Source organism: Mangifera indica, chromosome 7 (genome assembly GCF_011075055.1).
Source record: "Mangifera indica cultivar Alphonso chromosome 7, CATAS_Mindica_2.1, whole genome shotgun sequence".
NCBI lineage: Eukaryota > Viridiplantae > Streptophyta > Magnoliopsida > Sapindales > Anacardiaceae > Mangifera > Mangifera indica.
This window is the reverse complement of record NC_058143.1, coordinates 20,186,470-20,207,669: the sequence shown is the minus strand read 5'-3', so window position 1 is coordinate 20,207,669 and position 21,200 is coordinate 20,186,470. Positions and strand designations below refer to the sequence as shown.

The 21,200-nt window shown below is 35.3% G+C and overlaps 2 protein-coding genes and 1 long non-coding RNA gene across 4 annotated transcripts; 1 reads left to right on the top strand and 2 right to left on the bottom strand.

Annotated features, from left to right (window-relative positions):
- Positions 1 to 595: 595 nt before the first annotated feature.
- LOC123220697 (DEAD-box ATP-dependent RNA helicase 46) lies at positions 596 to 7,437 on the bottom strand. Its single transcript, XM_044643256.1, has 8 exons — positions 7,234 to 7,437; positions 5,632 to 6,780; positions 4,920 to 5,135; positions 4,178 to 4,246; positions 3,389 to 3,658; positions 2,942 to 3,292; positions 2,225 to 2,502; positions 596 to 2,117 (listed from the first exon to the last, which is right to left on the bottom strand). Exons 2-8 carry the CDS (start codon positions 6,760 to 6,762, stop codon positions 1,004 to 1,006), a joined length of 3,429 nt encoding a protein of 1,142 aa, XP_044499191.1. The 5' UTR covers positions 6,763 to 6,780; positions 7,234 to 7,437; the 3' UTR covers positions 596 to 1,003.
- Positions 7,438 to 10,846: 3,409 nt separating this feature from the next.
- Positions 10,847 to 15,319, bottom strand: LOC123221674 (beta-glucosidase-like SFR2, chloroplastic). 2 transcript variants are annotated; one of them, XM_044644559.1, is made up of 10 exons: positions 15,015 to 15,319; positions 14,081 to 14,438; positions 13,773 to 13,911; positions 13,384 to 13,550; positions 12,748 to 12,969; positions 12,182 to 12,350; positions 11,872 to 12,105; positions 11,628 to 11,777; positions 11,415 to 11,544; positions 10,847 to 11,247 (listed from the first exon to the last, which is right to left on the bottom strand). In XM_044644559.1, exons 1-10 carry the CDS (start codon positions 15,184 to 15,186, stop codon positions 11,051 to 11,053), a joined length of 1,938 nt encoding a protein of 645 aa, XP_044500494.1. In that variant the 5' UTR covers positions 15,187 to 15,319; the 3' UTR covers positions 10,847 to 11,050. The 2 variants fall into 2 exon arrangements, with proteins under 2 accessions (XP_044500494.1, XP_044500493.1); XM_044644558.1 differs by having other exon boundaries at positions 12,182 to 12,353; positions 15,015 to 15,318.
- A 4,647-nt stretch (positions 15,320 to 19,966) lies between these two features.
- LOC123220105 lies at positions 19,967 to 21,123 on the top strand. Its single transcript, XR_006502985.1, has 2 exons — positions 19,967 to 20,278; positions 20,371 to 21,123. It is a non-coding gene; the product is annotated as an uncharacterized LOC123220105 (long non-coding RNA).
- Positions 21,124 to 21,200: the final 77 nt, after the last annotated feature.

Sequence of the window (21,200 nt, the reverse complement as noted above, 5' to 3'; positions counted from 1 at the left end):
CACCCATAAAAGGATGATGAGATACCTAGACAATAACAAATCGAAATGCCCTAATGGATACATTTACCGCACATTATTTTGTTAAGATTGCCTTTATGATATTTCTGTCCAAGCCAATGTTTAACCCTTGGGAAAGAGGTATATTAGCACTTTCCAAGGGGATAAATATGCCACTACTAAATGCTGTTATCCACCCATAGATAATAAAATGCAATTGAAGTCACTATAGAAGTAGGAAGCCATCTCTTTCAAGTCCCATTGGCATGACAGAAACAAGATGGAAGCTTACTTGGGTAGGTTTTGAAACTTGGGCCAGACCAGAGAATAATGAGATACAAGGCAAAATTGGGTTCTTCAGAAAACCCTTTTGGTAGAAGAATTATGTTCCTTCTTCTCTTTAGACTTTACATGGTAGCAAATATTGAACCAGAGTATCTTCGTCTCCCCTTCAGTTAAAGAATGTACTTACTACGTGATTTTGGACTATAAATCAAACAAGAAAAGGATATTGGCAAAGCCTTTTGAAGGCAGAGCAGAATTATTTCAACACTGCCTGACTACCAAATATTAATGGAAGAAATAAGCGCTGAAGAACTTTAACAAGGTACACTATAATTTCATGACAATGTCAGGCAAACATAAACACACCGAAACAATCAAGAAGAAAGGCAGTTCATTTGTCTGCCACAATGCCACACTCGACGCATGATCACCACAAGATGAATGCAATGTAAACACTAAGAAATAATCAAACAAAACGGAAAATAAAAAGAAAGGGGTTTGAAGCAACCTAAAAATCTTGGGGCCTCAAACCACTCTTAACTATCCTAAACATCTAACCTGCAAGAAGCGGCAGCAGATGAGCTCAGGTAATTTCACTTCAGTAGCCCAAATATCAACCTGCTAATAGAATTATCACCACTAAAACCTGTAACCATTGAACAACCGGAAAAAGGGGCATCACTAATAAAAACATGAAGTATGTGTCAGCACTCAACATCTGTTAGAGTTGTTGATCCAGATCTGTTCCTGTCTCAGGGAGCACTGGCTCATTCTCAGAACATTCTACTGTCGGTAATGATGCAGGCTCAGTTGCCAAAACCACACCACCTTGCAAACCTGTAGACATAGGAGCAGCTAAAGACATGGGTGACCCCAGTGTCTCAGGAAGAACATCAAAACCAGAAACTCTTCGTTCCTTACGGTCATGTGACCTCTCAAATCTGTCATAACTCCGACTGCGGCTACGGCTGCGACTGCAACTCCGATCATGGCTAAAACTGCGGCTGCGATCATGACTAGGGCTGCGGCTATGGCCACGGGACCAGCTCCGACTCCGGCTTCGGTTTCGGCTTCGGCTCCAGCTCCGACTTCGGCTTCTACTCCTGCTTCTACTTCCACTTCTACTTCTACTTCTGCTATAACCCCATGTACGAACCCTTTCTGGACTATCACTATAACTTCTGCCCCTACTTCTATCAGTTTCTCTCCTATTATCAAATCGACCCCTTCCACGACCACGTCCACGCCCATCCATACTGTTACTATACCGGTCATGCGGACCTCGATCATTCCTGCCCCAACCAACATTACCACCACTGGGGCCACCAAATCCCCGACCCCTGTTTCCACGTCCAGAAAACATCTCACCTCTCCCTTCATGGCCACCTAAACCACTGTCCCTTACACCGCCTCGGCCACCAAAGTTGCCATCCCTCATTCCACCACGACCTCCAAAATTATTGTCCCTCATACCGCCATGGCCACCAAAACCACCATCTCTCATGCCACCACGACCACCAAAACCACCATCTCTCATGCCACCTCGGCCACCAGAATCCCAATGCCCACCACCACCACCACTACCAGCATCAAAACGACTCATCCCACCTCGATCTTTGCCAAAACCAGGCCCACCCCGCAAAGCTATCTCTCGCACCTCTGGGGGCACACGCTGATTGGCACCCTCAAGAACTTTAATCAAATCAGCAGCATACTTCCAGTCCTGCTCAGAGAAAAAGGTGTAGGCCACCCCTGTTGCACCTGCTCTACCAGTTCTCCCAATTCGATGGACATAATCCTCAATCCCAGTAGGAAAATCATAGTTAATCACTACCCTGTTAAAAAAACTCAAATTAATGGATTAAGTGCCATACCATCCTTTATGACTGACAATGATTAGAAAGATTATTTTAAATGAACAAGTGAAAAGAAATGAACTGACCTTATATCTTTAATGTCAAGCCCACGGGCTGCAACATCAGTCGCAACCAGTATTGGGGACTTTCCACTCCGGAACTGATTTAATACCCAATCTCTCTCACCTTGAGACTTGTCTCCATGGATTGCAATTGCCCCAAAGTTACGTCCAATGTTCCGTGCAAGCTGGTCACACAACCTCTTGGTAGAGCAGAATATTATGACCCTAGAACCTCGTTCTTGGGATCTAAGGATCTGCAGCAAGCGCCTCTCCTTCTCCATTTGTGGAACTACTTCAACATGCTGCAAGTTTAATAATTTAAACACAAAAATTTTAAATCCTGTTAACAAAAGAACAAAGGCTTAACAAAAACATATGCTCCAAAAGAACCAGCTGATTTGTATGTTCCACATGCTGCCAAAACTACACCAGAAAAACTATTCACTCAAAGAAAATAGCAGCATAACAATATACCCAACAAGAATCTTCGATGTTAGAGCAAATTGAATAAAGTGTCAATATTAGATTAAAACTATAGAAACTAATGCTCGATGGAAACGAGATTCCATAAACATAAAAGCTGCAATCACTAAACCTTTAAGGAAGTTGAGATCCAAGTATTTGTTGTTTCCAACATATCTATACAGTTTCATCATCACCACCTTTTTGGCAGCAAGTCAAATTAATTAAAACACAAAGTTTTTTTTTCAAGACAGTAGTGAAAAATGAACCTATAAATACCTGTGTGATAGCCTTGTTCGCAGAGAGCTCATCAACACTGCCAATGTTCACCTGGACAGGATTCACAAGTAAATCACCGGCAATTTTTCTTACGTCTTTGGGCCAGGTTGCTGTGTACATGAGAGTTTGTCTGTGTGGAGGTATCTCATTAACAATTTTACGGATTTGCGGTTCAAATCCCATGTCAAGCATCCGATCTGCCTCATCAAGCACAAGCAATGAAACTTGTCCAAGGTCAATCTTTTTCATTTCAAGAATATCATTCAGTCGACCAGGAGTTGCCACTACAATATCAGCTCCTCGCTCTAATTCTCTCAATTGAGGACCCTTTGGAGCTCCACCATACAAGCACTGTCACAGGGACTAAGAGTCAAATAATTTCAAAGCAAGAAGGAACTTAAATTCATTAATCAATTTATATAACCATCACGAGTATTAAAAACTGACCGTGCAAGAAACCCTTGAGGATCGACCAAATTTGTTGGCCTCATCTTGTATTTGGGTAGCTAGCTCCCTGGTTGGAGCCAAGACTAACACTGTTGGACCATATCGAGGATTATTATGTCGCTGTCTAAGAAGCATGAAGGCGGGGATCAGGTAGCCCAATGTTTTACCAGAACCTGTTTTCGCAATAGCTACTATATCCCTACCTTGTAGTGCTATAGGCCATGTCTGTGCTTGGATCGGAGTTGGAGACAAGAAACCAGCAGAATGCACCTGAAACAAGACAATCAATTCAAGCAATTAGAGTACAGAATGTTTATGAACACGCAAACCAAATGCATCCAAGGTATAAAAAAAGTTCAATAAAACCAGATCCAACTATTTATACAGAGAAGAAATAAATTAAAATTCAGTGGGTATACAGTTGCTTACAGAAGCAACTTGTGGCAACTAAAGAGGGCAATAAAGACATAAAAGAGGCAGAGCCAATAATCAAGGAATATCAGTGTGATTTGGACGAAGGGCCAACCACCCTTTTAGAAGATGCCCAGAAAAGGCTCCAACAGTCCAATTTGCAGCCTCCAAAAATCAGAATAGTTGTTGCATGTGAAAGTGTGCCAATAGCAGTGCAGCGTACGACATTTGCTCCTCCTCTGGAGCAGATATCGCACCTGCGACCAGTGAGAACTGGTAAGTTCAAAATTATAATAGAAGAAAGAATTAAATCATATCTTATATTTTGTTTCTATCCTAGAATGTCAAGGATTAAACTGCAAAAAAATTAAAACTTGCCTCTCTCAGTATCTCCGGGGGAAAACCAGTGGCCTCAAAGGTCATGAAAGGTGCTGGAACATTGTCACCCTACATAATTTGACACAATATTGAAGTAAGAAAAAATCTACAGTTGGCTAAAGATGCTAAAAAATAGTAACAGCTCACAAACAGAACAGTAGTTATTTTGGGTAAAGCTATACAAAAATTACAGAAGAGAGAAATTATCCAGACAGACAGCAAACCATATAAGCTACCCTTTTCACCAAAAGAAATCTCACTACTCCAAGATCTATGACTTCAACGAATGATACTCATTCAATAAGCCCCACCAATCCCATCTTTGCCATAAAAGTGATCACAATGCAACAAGTATATCTCCTCTCTCTTATTCAACCTACTTGATGTAAAACAAAACAATAAATATTCATTCCCTTAGCTTATTTGAATCTCCTACTAAATTTTATGCAAACCTTCCAGATTTGCTATCCTGAAATTCTTCATCTCATCTATCAAGTAATAAATATGACAGCTTATAATATACATGTCAATATTCCATAAGTTAGCTCAAACATCTATATGCAGTTGGCATCAACTAATGGTAACCTCCAATTCATTCCACACACATCTATGCTGTTCATATAGTCCAAAAATCTATTGCAATTCTGCAATTGGGTCATATACCATTTGGAATTCATAATGCATCATCACAATTAGAAGGGGCACACTTGAAAATACCAGAAAGTTCACATAAAATACAGACCGTTGCAGTAACTTCATGTTGTTGACAATAGACTTCAGCAGGAGAGAGATTAGTAACACCAGAAGACCCCATAAATGGTGGCCTCATCATAGCAGTATTTGAGAATGGACCAGCATGACCATACATATCATGTATGGCATTCCCCGGTACAGCATTCAATCCACCGGAATAGCCAGGTGTGATGTTTTGAAAAGCAGCACCACTAACCCTTGTCTCCTGAAATGGAGAAAAAACATCTTCGCATATTAATAAAATATGATCTCTTTAATGAAACATTACTCAAGCAATAAATCAATAAAGTTAAGAAAAGGAATCAAATAAAAGCGAAAATGAAAGAATCAACAGATGTCGAGGGCAGCATAGCACTGCATTTGAATATCACAAACAATTAAAAAAGAAGGAACAAGATTTCCATCTCTAAGTAGCCAAGTTCAATACATATCAACCTTTCAGGGTTCTGTTAAGCCTAACTATAGAGGGGGAAAAGAAACACATAAAGAAAACATTGCCATCATATAGCATATGGCAAAAAACTCAGATTCAGCAGATCCATGCCTTCCCATTACACATAAAAAAAAAATCAGCTTCCTGATCCTGCCTTCAAGTTAATGTTCAATCAATTCACCAATCAACAGTTCTCCAAAGTGGGATTCAATAGTAATACCACACAGTAATGGAAATTTTAAAAAAAAAATTGAAAATGCCAATATACCTGCTGACTTCTTGCCATGGGTAAGGCTGCAAGCTTCGGCTGCTGTCCTTCCTTGTTGTCATTAAAAATGTAGTCACTTCCAGTTCTACCATGCACATTATCCTCATAACCCATCTTTAACCCAAATGGAGGAACATTAGGCTGCTTATTATGCATCATTCCTAGGCCCATCTGATTTTGATACCTAGGACCAAGCGGCTGGTGAGGCAAATCCTTTCCCGTTTGCTGCAATGGATGAGCCATGGGATTAGGTTGTTGCAAATTGACTGAGGATCCACTAAACTGCTGAGCTTGACCCAACTGTACACCTGTCTGTGATATCTGAACTGAATTTGTTCCACCAGGGAGGTTTTGAGAAGACGAAGCACCAGCCTGTTTATACTGGGATGGCGAAAACCCTACTTGGCTTCCTATTGAAAAATCAATTTCCTCCCTTTTTGAAATTGCTGCCTTATTATATTCTTGTTGACTTGCAAATTGCTGTCCTGAACCAAGTTGTGTCTGCTGCTGTGAACTTTGTTGCCCCTGCGGATGGATACTCTGTTGATATGGCAAGTACTGCTGATGTGCATACTGATGTCCTTGCTGAGGTTGCGTCATTTGTGAATTTAAATGTTGAACTGATTGTTGCCCTGCTTGCTGTGGCCACTGCTGACCCAATTGTTGAGGCATTTGCTGGCCAGGATATGGCATCATTTGTGGTCTCATATGCGATGTAAATTGCCCCGGGTGTTGCATGGCCTGACCAAACTGTGAACCCTGCTGCTGTGGATCCTGTTGGTCAGAAACCTGTGCCACTACCTGCCCCGGCTGCTGAGGTAACTGGCTCATTTGTTGACCCTGTTGTTGTGCCACATGTGGCTGACCATGCTGAGTCATCACCCCATTTGGCTGCATTGAATGGGCCACAGGCAGAGGAGCCAGTTTAGGTGTAGTAGTAGCAGGAGGATGGCCAGGCGGCAATGGCGGGGGTAATGCAGCTGGCTTTTCATACTGGGTAATGTTAGTTTCTGGATTCCAATAATATAAAAGACCTGTACTTCCATCAATCAAGCCCTTCCAAGGTTTTGGAAGAGTCGGATCATCAGGGGCGTACCGCGGGCCAAGAGAAGCTGAAGCTGCTTCTGCCATTGCCGTATAAATATTTGCCTACAAAATTTAGATGATTATAATGTATTGACAATGCCCACAAATCCTTCTTCAAACTCTGTCTAAGATATAAACTACCACTCAAATAAAAAAAAAAAATCAGCTGATTCAACAGATTATCCTACAGCAATTTATGCGAATCCATCTTAGCTCTCTAAACAAGTAAATTTTGCTTCGGAATTTGAAAACCCTCCTTGGACTCGGATAGACAAAACCCAAATTCCAACAAGTTAATTTTAAGGCTCATATATAATCATCATACAGACCATCCCATTCACATATCGATACTCAACCAAATCGTAAACTCGTTCCGTAGACAGATGACGCCTACAAAAAATCTACGCATTACCCAGATATAAAAATCGAAACCCAACAGAAAAACCCTAGAAAATAAAATACAGATATTATAAATTTACGAAAAAATTACATGAAAAAATTGTCAAGGTCACATACCTCTTTCTATCTAGCTTCGAATTAATTGATTGTCCTCTAATTGGTGGTGGTATGAAAAAGGAAAAAAAAAAAAAGGAAGTTAAATATGTAAACCCTAAAAATTGGAGAGGCCTTGTTCTAGTCCTTCTAGTGACTAGAACAAAAAATAAAAATGAAGAAACGATGGAAAAAATTAGGAGGGTTTGGAATTGAAAATAAATTTTATCGGATGTTAGGGTTTTAAGGATGAAATTATCCCCTGAGCCGCTGGTGCAGTATTGACAACGTACCTTAAATTTATGATTATGATCGAGGGGCGTCTGATCAGTCCTTGGAAAGTTAGAATTTTCTTTGATAGGACGATGAAGCGTGCGATGAGTATTTTGTATGTGGTTTCAGGCAGTGAGGAGACATTTTGTGGAATGATCTGACGGTTGAAATTTATTGTCAGGTGAATCTCGAGCAGATAGAAGTTTGATGATTGGGTGGATATCAGAAAATATCTTGAATATCGGAACTTGCTTTGATATTTTTTATATATCATATATTATGATTTAATTAGAGGAAAATGGACGACTTTCCACCGAGGTTTGGTTTAAACTTAAAATCATATTTACAAGAAATAAAAATTTTAAATACTTAATTGATATCAAAAAATTATTATTTTATTTATAAATCTTAAAATTTTAAAAATTTATATCATTTTTCCTTCTTAATTTAGAAAGTTTACATTTATCCTTCATAATTAAACTTTAAAAAATTTACTTCTTCTGCTTTTCAAGTTTTATCCAATGGCTTAAGAAACTGACTAAAGATAAAAAAGAAGCAATAGACGATGAAGTATCGTCCAGATCGAGAAGACTCAATAAAAGATAACATCATTCTTCGTTATTGCATTTGGACAATTGACCTTTATTATCCTTCATAGTCGAATAAGGGCTATCGCCAATCAGAATGACGGTGGTTAGAAAAGAAAATAAATTCTAGAAGTGAAATCTAAAATTTTCAAACTTTGAAAATATGTTGAAACGTTAGTTTTTAAAACCTAGGAAAAAAATAATATAAATTTTAAGGTTTTAGGGTTTATGAGTAAAATAATAATTTTACGTCTATTTCTAATTAAAAATTTAGACGGTAGTTAGTTTATGAGTGAATATTTGAAATTTTCATTTATTGTGGGTATGAATTTTTCATTCAAAATAACTAAAACTTGTTTTAGATTGGATTAGTTCCGGACAGAGGTGTCAATGGCCGGGCTAGAGTGGCTCAGACTCGACCCATCGGGTTAATGGGTCGGGTTGAGCCTGAAGCCTAAACAGTAATAGACTTTCAGAGCGGTCCGACTCATTAATATATAAAGGCCCAAGGCCCGACCCATATAAAAATAGACCTTAAGTGGGTCAAGTAGGGCATTAAATAGGTCAGTCTGATCAATTTAATCAATATTTAAAAAAATTTATTTAAAATTTTTAAACACAAATTATTTTTTAATTATTAAAACCGATGACAGTATCCCAAATATTTTATTTATAATATTTCACTTATGATGGAGGAATACCGTAGTTACATAATGAAAAATATTATAAATTGTAACATAGTATAAATAAATTAATTTACATACTATATAAATTATAAAACATAAATAAACATATACTATGATAATATTCAAATGGATTGAATTCATTTGATACTTAATCAATTTGTAATATTTAGTAATGATAAAATAAAAATAAAATTATAAACACAAAGAATTATTATTTGTGAATTCAGATATTTTCTAAAAGAGAGTTAACAAGAGAAAATGAGATTGAAAATATAATAAAATAATTGAAATTGAGAGATTTGTAAATGAAAGTGAAAATAAAGAAAAATTGAATGAGTTTATATAGACAAAAAAAATTAATTAAAAAAAATTAAGGAGGCCAAGGCTTCTGCCACAAAATAGAGAGAAGCAAGGCTTCTGTCGCAAAGTAGAAGAAAGCACACAAGGCAGAAACAAAAAACAAAAAATTTATTTTTAAACAGTATCGAGTCAATCAATGGGTTTAATGTTAAAGTCAAATAAGCTCATGGGCCTAGCCCAGTATGCTACAATATTGGGTTGGATCTTCTCGTATCGTGTTTTTTTTTCATACTTCGTATTGGGTTTTTATTCGATCTGACCCAATTGATGTGTCTAGTTCCGGATTGAAAGAAATGAATCTTATCAAATCATAGTAAAACGGTCATGTCATGAGTATAAATGAATTTTATAGAGTTACAGTTCAATTGTGAGGCCACATGAGTTCAACCGGCTATACATACTATATCGGCCTACCTAACTAAATGAACCATCTATCAACCTTTTGGTTGGTCAAGGACTAGGTTGGATATGGATATTAAAAATGATTGGCACTAGCTAAACAATTCTTACATGTGCTCCATGTGTAATTAGTGCGTTCAGTGCCGCATATCTGTTATTAGTGAATGAAGTCAGGGTCTCAACATCTAAATACACCTACAAAACTTTATGTCACATATTTCATTCACAGCAAATATGGTTCCATCTGGATCAAATTCACTCCTATTTAATGTGATTGATCATGCCATCTTCAAATTTTGTTGCAACAAATGATGATGAATAATTACCCCAACAAAACTGATCTATCCACGCCCTTATTTCTATATACAAAGTAATAGAAATAACAATTTGATCCTCTAAATCAAGTCCACAACAATGATGGAGATGGAAATAAAAATAGAAATTACTAAATTTCATGTGGTCAAAGATAGGGATTTTCCATCATCTCTGTATAAGAGACAAGAGAGATGGAAAAAGATCTCTTCAACGGTGACAAAGATAAGGATTAAGTATTCAGTTTCATCCCGCCCCTATTATATAAGTCTCATAACAAATAAGAAAACAATTTTACACATTAAAAAAATTATTATATGTATAATATACCTGATTTATGTTGAGAAGAAATTACAGACTTGATTTTATACCACTTATAAAAAAACAAAACCAATGCACAGCAGTACTTTCAATCACAGTGATCACAATTAAGTTGCAAAGAATGCTGCCCTGCTTCTAATCTTCACAACTCTTGTAACCTCATTTAGCTATTTTTAAAGAGATTAAAGAAGCGTTAGGCTGCACAGAAGATGTCAGTTATTTAATACATAATAATAATATGAAGAAAAAATTGTAAATAATGAACATGGATTGTCCACCAGTTATTACGAGCCGTGAGGAGGTGACTTTGAGATGACTCGAGCCCGAAAAGGAGTCAGCTTGGGCTCAACTGACATCTAGAAAGTCAAGCTTAAGCTTGCTCAAGCTAGCAACAAGTTGTCAAAAAAGCCGCCAGAAATCATTGGAGAAGAAAAAAAAGGGTTATCAGATATTTAAAAAAAATCGTCAAAAAAATTAAAAAATCATTATTGAAAAAGAATTTGTCAATGACGTTTTGCCAACTCGCTCTACTTGAACTAAAGCTAGAACTATCCTAATCGAATTTGACTCATTTAAGCCAAACATTAAGTCGAAACTCGGTTTGGATACACCCCCTACCCATATCTGATTAAGTAAGAAGTACTTGCATAGGTAAATCATGCCATTGATGCTCAAAGCAGACAAGAGAACTGACAATTGTTTAGGCGGAATGAAGATTTCATTAATTTCATGCTAGGCATTTGTGACAAACATGCTAAAGATGCAGTTACCTTTACAAATTTTTAACTTTTGGAGGCACCAAACTAAGATGCTAGTAGAAGAACACACATCAATTAAAAGCAAAAGGGGAAGTTGCTGGACCTTGTCTTAAAAGTTTGACCCAACAGGAAACAGGTTAATTAATCAGACACTAAATTCAAGAGTTTGAAGAACCAATTCAGCATCATCTTTCTGAGGTTTTCTTTTCCTTATGAGTGAGAATGGCAGCAGAATGAATCTTGATAAGCGGCTCAATGGATCTTGCAGACCTTCCATCTCATAGTGTCCAAACCGCCAGTCTCGTTCAACGTAAGGCCGCTGTATTGGTTCATCAAGGCCTCCTGTCAATAGAACAGAATGAAAAGATTGTATTGTAAACAATTAAGGTATTTAAACAAAAATAGATAAATAAGACAAAATGGTGTTTTGTGAGGACAAATAGCATGAGTGAAAACAAAGAAGATGAAATATGACCCAGAATTTAAAGAATTTAAGCTGCTTAGTTTACCTGCATACATTAAACCATGTTTGTCAACTGCCCTGTAGAAAGGTCTTGTTTTTTTCAATTTAGCCACAACTCGGAGATCATTCCATGCATGTGCTCGGTCTCCGCGAGTAACTTTACCAGTGTTCACCACCTGAAATCAAGATGCAACCTATGCCATTTAAGAGGAGGAGAAAAAAGACAAAGGAATCTAATGAAAACAAGAAGAATTTAAACCTTGGTAAAAAGATGGTATGAAGGACGAGGAATCCGGGCAAGATTATTGGCACGGTCAACTGCAACAAGACCGAACTTGGGACCATAACCATCAGCCCACTCCCAGTTATCTGAAATAGTCCAAAACAGGTAACCAAGCACAGGAACACCCTGTAAATCAACCACGGGAAGGTCTTGAGTGACGATGAAATGAACTAATGAAAGCTAGCCAATCAGAAACTAGTGAGAAGTTGAGAGTCAAAACTGTCATCATTGCTGCATAAACAGCAAGTAGATGTTCTATAAGATATGGTCGACGAATGATATCAGTCACATCAGAAACCCCATTTTCTGTAATGATAAAGGGTACATTCAGATGCTTGTATCTTTCATGGAATTGAATCAGCATGCGGTACAGGCCATCAGGATATACACCTCGGCCGGATTCACTATACTCATCAGTTTCTACTAACTTCAAGCCAGCGCCCGATATCACTTCCTGCAAATTTAAGTGTTAGTACCTTTGTACTCTGAAAACGGTCACAGTGTTCTTAGAAAGAGAAATAAATAAGAACCTGTCCATAGTAATTAATGCCAATGAAATCCAGCCTGTCAGAGATACTATCCACAAATGGGAAGAGGGTAAGAGAATTAGCCAGTGTAACTGCAGCAACATCAAAGAGACCATATGGCCGTGTAAATGATACATGGTGTGCGACCCCAACTTTTGACTTTGATAACGTGCTGCTGAAAAAGAACATGGAATATTAGAAAAGCAAATAAGAAGGGAAAAAAATACAGAATTCTGTATCTAATTTAATAGCTATGTTGTTGAGTGAGCAGGGAGACAAAATAAAAGACAATATTTATGGTGGGGAAAGATATGGCCCCCCATGAATTTTTCAGAGGTAAAGCCCTAAATAACATAGTGATACAAGAGGTTCAGTGCCGTAACTTGTCGCAAGTTGTTGGAATTAAAGCATGATTCAATCACAACAATTTAGAGAATGACGAGAAGTTTACTGAGTCTATTGTTTGGATTAGAAACACTTCTCTGTGTATGTATTGTTTTCTGTTCTACAAATAAGAAAAATCTACAGAAAATTCTTTTTTCTTTAGAGCTTTGATGAGGAAGAGAAACCTTTTTTCATGTATATAATCATAGGCCTTGGAATGTGCAATGGCCATCCAATGCATGGCCTGATTAAAAACACCAGTTGGCAGAGCAGATGTAGCAACCTCCAGCATATCAGGATTACCACCAGGCCAAGCCCCCGCACAATATGTAAGCATACAGAAGACATGTGGCTCATTAAAGGTTACCCAATAGTCTATCATATCGGATACAGTATCAACAACAAGCCTGCAAAAAAACAGAAGCATCAGCGCAAATAAGATAGATACAAGTAATTCCACTGATTTCCCAAAGTAAGAACCATCATATGAGCTCAATGCAACAAGCAAAACCAAAGAGTAACTAAGAAATTTACATATTCTAACTTCTTACAATCTGATCACGGTCACTACATTTTTGTTTTGAAATACTACTTTCAATAAATCTTTGAGCTAGGACATGAATGAGAACCCAACAAAGCTACAGCTTTATCAATATTAATGCATTCACAACTTTATGTTATTATGGTCTTTTTGCTTATAATGGGAAGCAAATGAGAAATCTAGAGTGATCAGCTCCAAATCAGAACTCATGAGCATGTAAAATGGAATCTGACCAGTGTAAAGCAACATACTAATAAATCTCACTTATAAAAATACTAACCTGGTAAAATCCATGAAATAATCAACAGTTTTCTCCAATTTCCAACCACCATAGTCACCAGCCCATGGTGGCAATGAGTGATGAAACAGAGTGAGCATCACCTTCATTCCATAGGACCGAACCCTATTGATGATCCACTTGTATCGCTCCAGTGCTGGATAATTAACCTAAAACATAACAAATACAGCTTAATTAAGTATAAACTTAGCTGAAAATTTTCTTTAGAAGAGAAAAATATTAACTTTGTACAGCTAATCACAGAGAGAAACTAGGACAATCGATCCAATATAACAGCAGTAAGTTAAACTCCAGAATTATATCAAGTTCCGCTATAGAATTGGAACACTTTAAATGCATTAAGATAAATGTGTAATTAACATCAGACTTACAGTTTCCTTAAGGCCGTTGACTGGCTCCTTGGGCATGATCCTTGCCCAATCTATTCCCATACGGAACACAGATATACCAGTACCTTTGGCTAGCTTCAGTTCCGTATCAGGATCAGACCAAAATCGTAGCCTTTCCTCACTGGAACCAATTAAGCAATCCATTTATCAAATTAACAATACAAAAATACAAGTTTTACCAATACAATGATTATAGATAATGATGCTATGGCTAGACCTAAGAAAGATTTCTCGTCATGCACTCAACTTTTAAATTTTAAAACATCACATGACATCATATTATTGCTTACGGGAGTGGAACGTTGTGCCATGCAGCAACTTTATGATGCAATTCTTCTTTTGGTGCATTTACTTCTTCTTCTCCTTCTATGTACTTCTCAAACCCCCTAATCATAGCTTCCATGGCTATCTTAAGAGGCTTCTTTTTCTTCACCACATGATTAACTGATGTACCTGACATTGGGGCTTGCTGAGACCCACCATCACCCGTAGCAGAACCCATTATGGCATCCGCAGGTTGCAGGCCTTGCTGATCTGATGCGTGGCTAGGTTCTTCTGCTGCAAACTGGAGCCAGGCATCATCAAGCCTGTCTTCAACATGGGCTGGCGCAGTTGCCAACCCAAAGAAGAACCCATTCTCCCCTTCACCTGAGAACCATAGAACACAGCACCACTTATTATAACTTGAAAGCCCCAGCGCTTTATCAATTCACCGAAACAGAACAGTCTCAATTTCCCACAAGCGAGCTAGCAGCAGAATTATTGTTGTAAACAATTACGCCTCACTTGTACAATATCCATACACGAGTAACTTAAGGACAGTGTTTTCTTTAGTACACTAAAACCAGGTTTAGATAAAAATAAACTTTTTACTAAAGATAAACATAGAAAATCTAATGCGTCATTCATTATTAATCTCATTGCTTCAATCACATCGTGCCACATAAGTTTATGTTGATACCTAGTAAGCATGATACCTTTCTTAAATTTCTCATCTTCTTCCAAACTGCAAATCAAAAGTACCCCGAAATAGTCTTTTCAACATCGCAAATGCACAAAAATGATATCATTCTGTTTTACCGCGAACCAACCAAACAGCACCATGAAAAGCTTTCTTCAATAATAACATATTGCGATACTAAGTTTCACACTCTTCTACTTGCTTACTCTATCACTAATTGTGAAGTCAATTATAAAATTTAAAGTAAAAGATCAGTTACTAACCTTCAATATCGAAGGACGCCAGAATATCAGCAGACTCGTTGATCGGAGACCGAAACCGTCGGAGATTCTTTCGTCGGTAACGAGAAAACGAGAAAGCATTAGCTGCTACTGTAACAGTCGCTAAAATTCCGGCGAGTTTCGTCGCCGACACAAAGAGTGTTATCAAAGTCATTTCGTCTGATTGCCCATTCAATGGCCGAAAAGTACCTCTGCCCCTGCCATGACCGGTAAATTTTAAAATCAATGATTGAGTTCTGCAAAGTGACGTGGCGAGTTTATAATTCACTGTGTAATGGGCCGATTCATTGTAGGGGTATAACAAGCAGTTTATTTCTCGGCTCTTAATAATTAGAATAAATAAATAAAATTATGTATATAAATAAATTTTATTAATTTATATTTACAAATTTAGGTGACAGTTTGTAATTGGTTATTATTTTAATATTAATTTAAAATTATTTAATCATATGATAATATATCAATGATACATAAATTGATATTTATTATAAAGATATATAGCATTATTAAGTGTTTAAAAAAGAGATGTTTCAAATAAAAATTATGCTTCATATAGTGGTGAATTGGAGCTGAGTTACCCAAAATCAAATCAATGTTCAAGTAGAATGAATCATGTTCAAATCAATTGAAAAATCATCAATAGATTCATTTTTTTGATTTAGTTTTTTCTCTTTTTTCATCTCCGATAGTTTATCTGAAAAACTTATTGTCAATCACATGGGCTAAAATCGATCTTAAACAAACTATTTTTGAATTTGAATGTGAATTTAAACTAATCATTATTTATATTTGGCTCTGTCAAATTTAACCCTAATTTAAAATGTAATGTAAGTATTATGTGACAACATTCTTCTAGTAATTATTAGCTGAACATGATCTTGTGGTCCATGAACAATTGGATTTGATGGTCCAGCCCAATCATGAATAACTTCACATGTCAAACGCCATTGTTTGTACTACCACAAACACAAAAATGTACGTGTGTGTGTATACATACGTATAAAGATAAAGTAGCCCTAGCTACAATGATAAGTCACAATCAATCTGCGTGCCTTTAAAATTTATTTATTTTTATCCTCTTTCAAATTTCTTATTTTTAATTTGGGGATTAAGGAAAAATGACTTCCAATTAAATTATATATATTCATTTTAAATATATTAATAAATATTTATTTGATATATATTATTATATAATTAAATAATTTTAAATTAAAAATAAATAATATTAAATTATATAATAACATATATTAATATGTATCATTTTATATATTAAAAACATATATATATATATATATATAGTATTATTTAATGACATTTTTAGTTTATTTTATATATATATGTGAGCTATTCGAGTTTATATTAAGTCGAGCATATCATGGCTTAAGTTTCGAGTTTGAATATGTTGAATTGATAATTAAATTTGAATTAATTCAGTTTAAATCTATCTTTATTAAGAGTTAGGATTGAAAACATTTAAACTATTGGAAGTTGGGATTTCGTCATGCCTATTATGGAAACATGTAATTTACCCTACGTTTAATTACCATGGATATTGAGTTGAAGTTCTGGTTACGGTACAAACGTCCAGTGCCGAATTTTAAAATTGTTGAATGAAAAAGGTCACAAATCCACATGGGTTGTCACCGTTTTAACTGGAAATTGTAGTTGGACCATGAAACCAAAATTCAAATTATTCACATACTTTGCTCCCTGCGATAATCGTTGCAGGTTTTGTATGTCTCTATTCCCCAATGGACCTCTCCTCAATTCACCAAATCAACTCATTTTTTGACACTTTGTAGGTTTTACAACAGAGAAAACTCATTCAAATTTAAAAAAAATCATTGAAAAAAAAGAGAAAAAAGAATAATCCTCGGTGAGACGAACTCCAATACGAGAAATTGGTGAAATAAGAGAATTCAAACCAAGTCAACCAGTAATTCAAATCGAATTGTCTTGGATTTATTTTTTTCAATCATAACTAAAGGCATGCATGCACATGCGTCTTCATTCAACTAGTGGTTGTCTGGTAGCATTGGAAGGATTCCTTGTAACCAAAACTGGTTCACGGATCAAAGGACTCATCAGTCACATCGAATTCCTCTTCTATTATAGGCAAAACAATTTGCTCTGTCGTGGGTTGTGGCCCATCCTGCTTCTTTTAACTTTAATGGTAATTCTATAGAGACATTTTCTTGGAAATTGATGAATGTATCATGTATATGTAGCTAGGGTTGGCTTCTCAGTATAATTGTTTTGGCCTCAACTTAGTGTTTGTTTTGAATTTGATTTGTATCAGCTTAAATTTATTTTATCTAAAGATTTTTTATTTTTTCTGATGAATCCTTTTATTTCTTTGGCCCTTATCCTTCTTATATGACAACCTTCTTCTTTTTCCAATATTTTTTTATCTTTAATTTACAATTCATATATATATTTGATAGTTTGAAGGTCTTATTTTAACCGCACAAATTATCTTTATATAGATTGTCATGTGTCTTGTATATAAATGTGATGTCATAATTATTCCGAAATGTACAGTGTGGGCAAGAGAGGGGAATGAAAGGGTAACAGTGACTCTGGACAAAAAAGAGAGTGAACAGTGTTGGCCTTTTCTTTTGTCAGGTATGTTCAGAGGAGTTGCAGAGAATAATGGAAATCTAGCTGTATTATTTTCATCAGTCATCCCCTCTCTCTGTACACTACTGGACAATTTCTTCATTAATGATTCAACAACAGGTCAACCTTCTGCACCTTGCTGCTTCAATTCATGCGTTTGCTAAATCTGCAATGGTGTGCTCGTATTATTTTGACACAAACTCATTCACCCAATGATTCAACGCCATTCACCTTTTCCCGAATTTTCTCCTTTTTGGTCTCTTTACCAAAAGTTTCCGACAGATTAACAATAAGTCTTAACTGATGGCTGTAGAGGACTAGAGGAGAGGAGTCCAAGCTGCCTTGGGTTCAATTTTGTGTTCACATTGAGCAGGCTAAATTTGAGCAAGAATAACTCTCCTTAAATTTAAATTGAATAAAATCTGATAGATTTATATTTTTTTGATGATTTTTTATCTTTTCATGTGATTTTTCATTTTCATTTTTTAGGATTTGCCCTTTTTTTTTTGTGACTTTTCGATGATTTCTTTAACAAATTTAGTATCACTTTGATATAATTGTTTTGGGTTTGAGTTAAGTTCAAACTGATTCTTGGTTAAATTTGACTTAATTTGAATCTACCTATTTATTCGTTTTGACAATTTTTTTATTTTTTTTATGATTTTTCAAAAATTTTTAAAAAACAATTTTTGATAATTTTTTATTTTCATTCGTTACGAACATTTTTTTTTCTTTAACAATTTTTATGACAAACTCATACCCAATTCAAATTGACTATTTTTGTTTCAATCAAGGTTGAATTTATTGTTTTTGATTCCAATTAAACTTGACCTAACTCTTTTTGGAGCTTGATTTAATATAAAATCATCTATATTAATTGTCACAAAGAATGCAGGCCAGGAAAGGGGGAAGGTGAGATTTTCTTTTTGAAATATTTTGACCATAATTTAGAAGACTGTGATGGAAATGATTATTGTAATTTGAATCAACCTAACTTTAATTATAAAATTAGGAATTTTAAAATCAGAATTATAAAATTCAAGCCTTGAATTGCCATTACCAATAAATCCCATTTCCCCATTCTAGTGCTCTATTCATTGTATTAAAATAGACAACCTCAATCAATCACTTGATATTAATTGTACCGACACTAGCTTTCGCAAAATGAACCCACCCTTTTCAATTCAACAAGGTCAATCACCACAAAAACTGGAATTAGCATTTAATTCATTCTGATTAAGATTAGATTCAACCAAGTCAGGATGATTATAAGTTGATTTAAATTAAATTTAAATCCATTATAGTATGTTTGAATTGAATTATAATTAACTAGAGATATAGTTAAAAAGATTATCAATGGGATGAATATTATTATCAATAAAATAAATAATATTTAATAATATTAAACAATATCATCAGAGAAATATTCAAGTTTAACTCAAATCTAATTATTAAATTAAAATTTTATTTTAAATTTAATTTAAATCGAATCAAATACCAATTAAGATTAAACTGGTTGGGTTAAAGTATACATCAACTAATTTCTAATCATAATTAGTTGGCTTTGTGTTTATTTTCAAATGGGTCCTTTAAAATTGAAGATTTTAGTATAAGATTTTAAACTTTGAATAATTCATTGATGCCATATTCAAGTCAAATCACAAATTCATTGAACTAAGAAATGGTACACCTTAACCCATCTCAAGTATTCTATGGTAGTTACTAAAAAATAAATGGAAACATCTAAGTTATTTGAAAGATAAATAAATTATGTGATGAACACAAGCCGCCACTTGGATAAAAAGATTACAAGGAACAAAAATAAATTACCAGCATAGATGGAAAATCCATTGGATAACTTTAACCCATAATTTATTAATCTTATGTATATTTCTACAAGTATTATTATATACCCTTATAATTAATATCAATTTTAAAACTAATAATATTATATTGTTAAATGATTAGATATTATTTTAATATTAATTTAAAATTAATTAATCATATAATTACATATTATTATTATAATATAAAATTTAATATTTATAAATAAATATAGTTTATTGGATCCATAATATCAACATATTACCCATTTATTATTATTATTATTATTATTATTTAACATCAATTATCTTAAGTTTAATTTCTAGATGAGTGACAATATCTTATGAAGAACAAGGACAAGGACAAAACAACGAGGATCAATTGACAATCGATTGATTGAGCAGGGTAGAACAGTCAATGACTATCCTAAATTTTATTTGGATGACAGCCATAACATTCTGTGAAAAACAAAAACAAAACAAGCAGGATCGATTGACCATCGGTCGGCCGAGAAGGGCAGGGCGGTCAGTGACTGTTTACATTCTTTATGGGCCTGTGTTTACCTGACAATGACAGGTCCATGAAGGCCCAGTTGGGTGTACAAAATCTCCATCAAACTCCCTCTTTAAAAGCTACCGTCCTTGCCCACTTTTCCCTTACATCACGTTCACTTTCTTCTCTTCTCTGCTTATTATTAATCTCTCTTTTCTCTCTCCCACACAACCCTGGAGAGAGATAAAAGAGTCTGAGTTTCAACACAAGAACACTTTCCCAGATGGAGCCAAGGCACAGGTTTCTTCAAGGTATCAATTATCTGTTTAAAGTGGAAAACTCTGATTGAATAAATTATGGTAAAGTACATAAATTTATTTATCTGATGATGATGTTCATGCAGGTAAATTTGAAGCAGAAGCAGAAGCTGAAGCTGAAGACTCCATGGAAGATGAGGCAATTACCGCTGCTTCATCTTCATCTTAATTTGGTGCTATCCTACCTGAGCTTTTTCAACTACTCTTTTCTTCTTCATTTTTCACTTTGTTTTTAATTTCTTTCTTTTCTTATTTTCTTTCTGGTTCTAGTCTTCTTGACCTTGTAAGACCTTTTCTTGACCTTGTAAGACCCCATTTTGCGTATTTTCTTTCTTATTTTTGTTTTCAAACAAACTCTTTATCGGAATTTTCTGATATAGAGTTTGATCTCCATTTCTCCCCGTTTCCGCCCAACTCATCTTCTCCTTCCTTGTCTATCCCTCCTGAGCTGCTCGATCTTTCTTCTTAATTATAATGATTTCTTCAATTAGACACCATATTTGCCATGTGGGGTTTCAGTTTTTATCGCATAAAAGTGATGTTATATGCACTTAGAATTAGTTCCAATAAAGTGTCACATGATTTGGAGAGATATTGTATCGTGAAATTGAGATAAAGAGTTGTGTAGAATAAAAAATAAAGTCTTTGTGTCTGTGTGTATAGTTTGTTTTGTTATTTATTTGACAGTGAAAAATCGCTTTCTTATTCTGTTAAGATCATCAATTTCAATTGTAAGTATGTGAGGGGTGCAGAAATATGCTGTTGCAGGCTTCAGTTTCGTTGTTTTATATGTTGTTTTCTGAGAAAAATAAGCAGAAGAATAAATATTCTTTCAGATCTGTACCGTGTAAAGAGTAAGACTTCTCCTCGTGACTACTCTTATTATGTATAGCCATTAGCCATAGCTTTTCCACTG

Excerpts from the sequence above, each read along its gene's own strand:
- LOC123220697 (XM_044643256.1), bottom strand. The coding sequence starts at position 6,762 with ATGGCAGAAGCAGCTTCAGCTTCTCTTGGCCCGCGGTACGCCCCTGAT. Across the intron at positions 3,293-3,388 it reads CCTCAAGGGTTTCTTGCACG|TGCTTGTATGGTGGAGCTCC; the intron begins GTCAGTTTTTAA and ends TCCCTGTGACAG. Across the intron at positions 2,118-2,224 it reads CTTGACATTAAAGATATAAG|GGTAGTGATTAACTATGATT; the intron begins GTCAGTTCATTT and ends TTTTTTTAACAG.
- LOC123221674 (XM_044644558.1), bottom strand. The coding sequence starts at position 15,186 with ATGACTTTGATAACACTCTTTGTGTCGGCGACGAAACTCGCCGGAATT. Across the intron at positions 13,912-14,080 it reads TGGCACAACGTTCCACTCCC|TGAGGAAAGGCTACGATTTT; the intron begins GTAAGCAATAAT and ends AATTGGTTCCAG. Across the intron at positions 12,106-12,181 it reads GCATTAATTACTATGGACAG|GAAGTGATATCGGGCGCTGG; the intron begins GTTCTTATTTAT and ends TTAAATTTGCAG.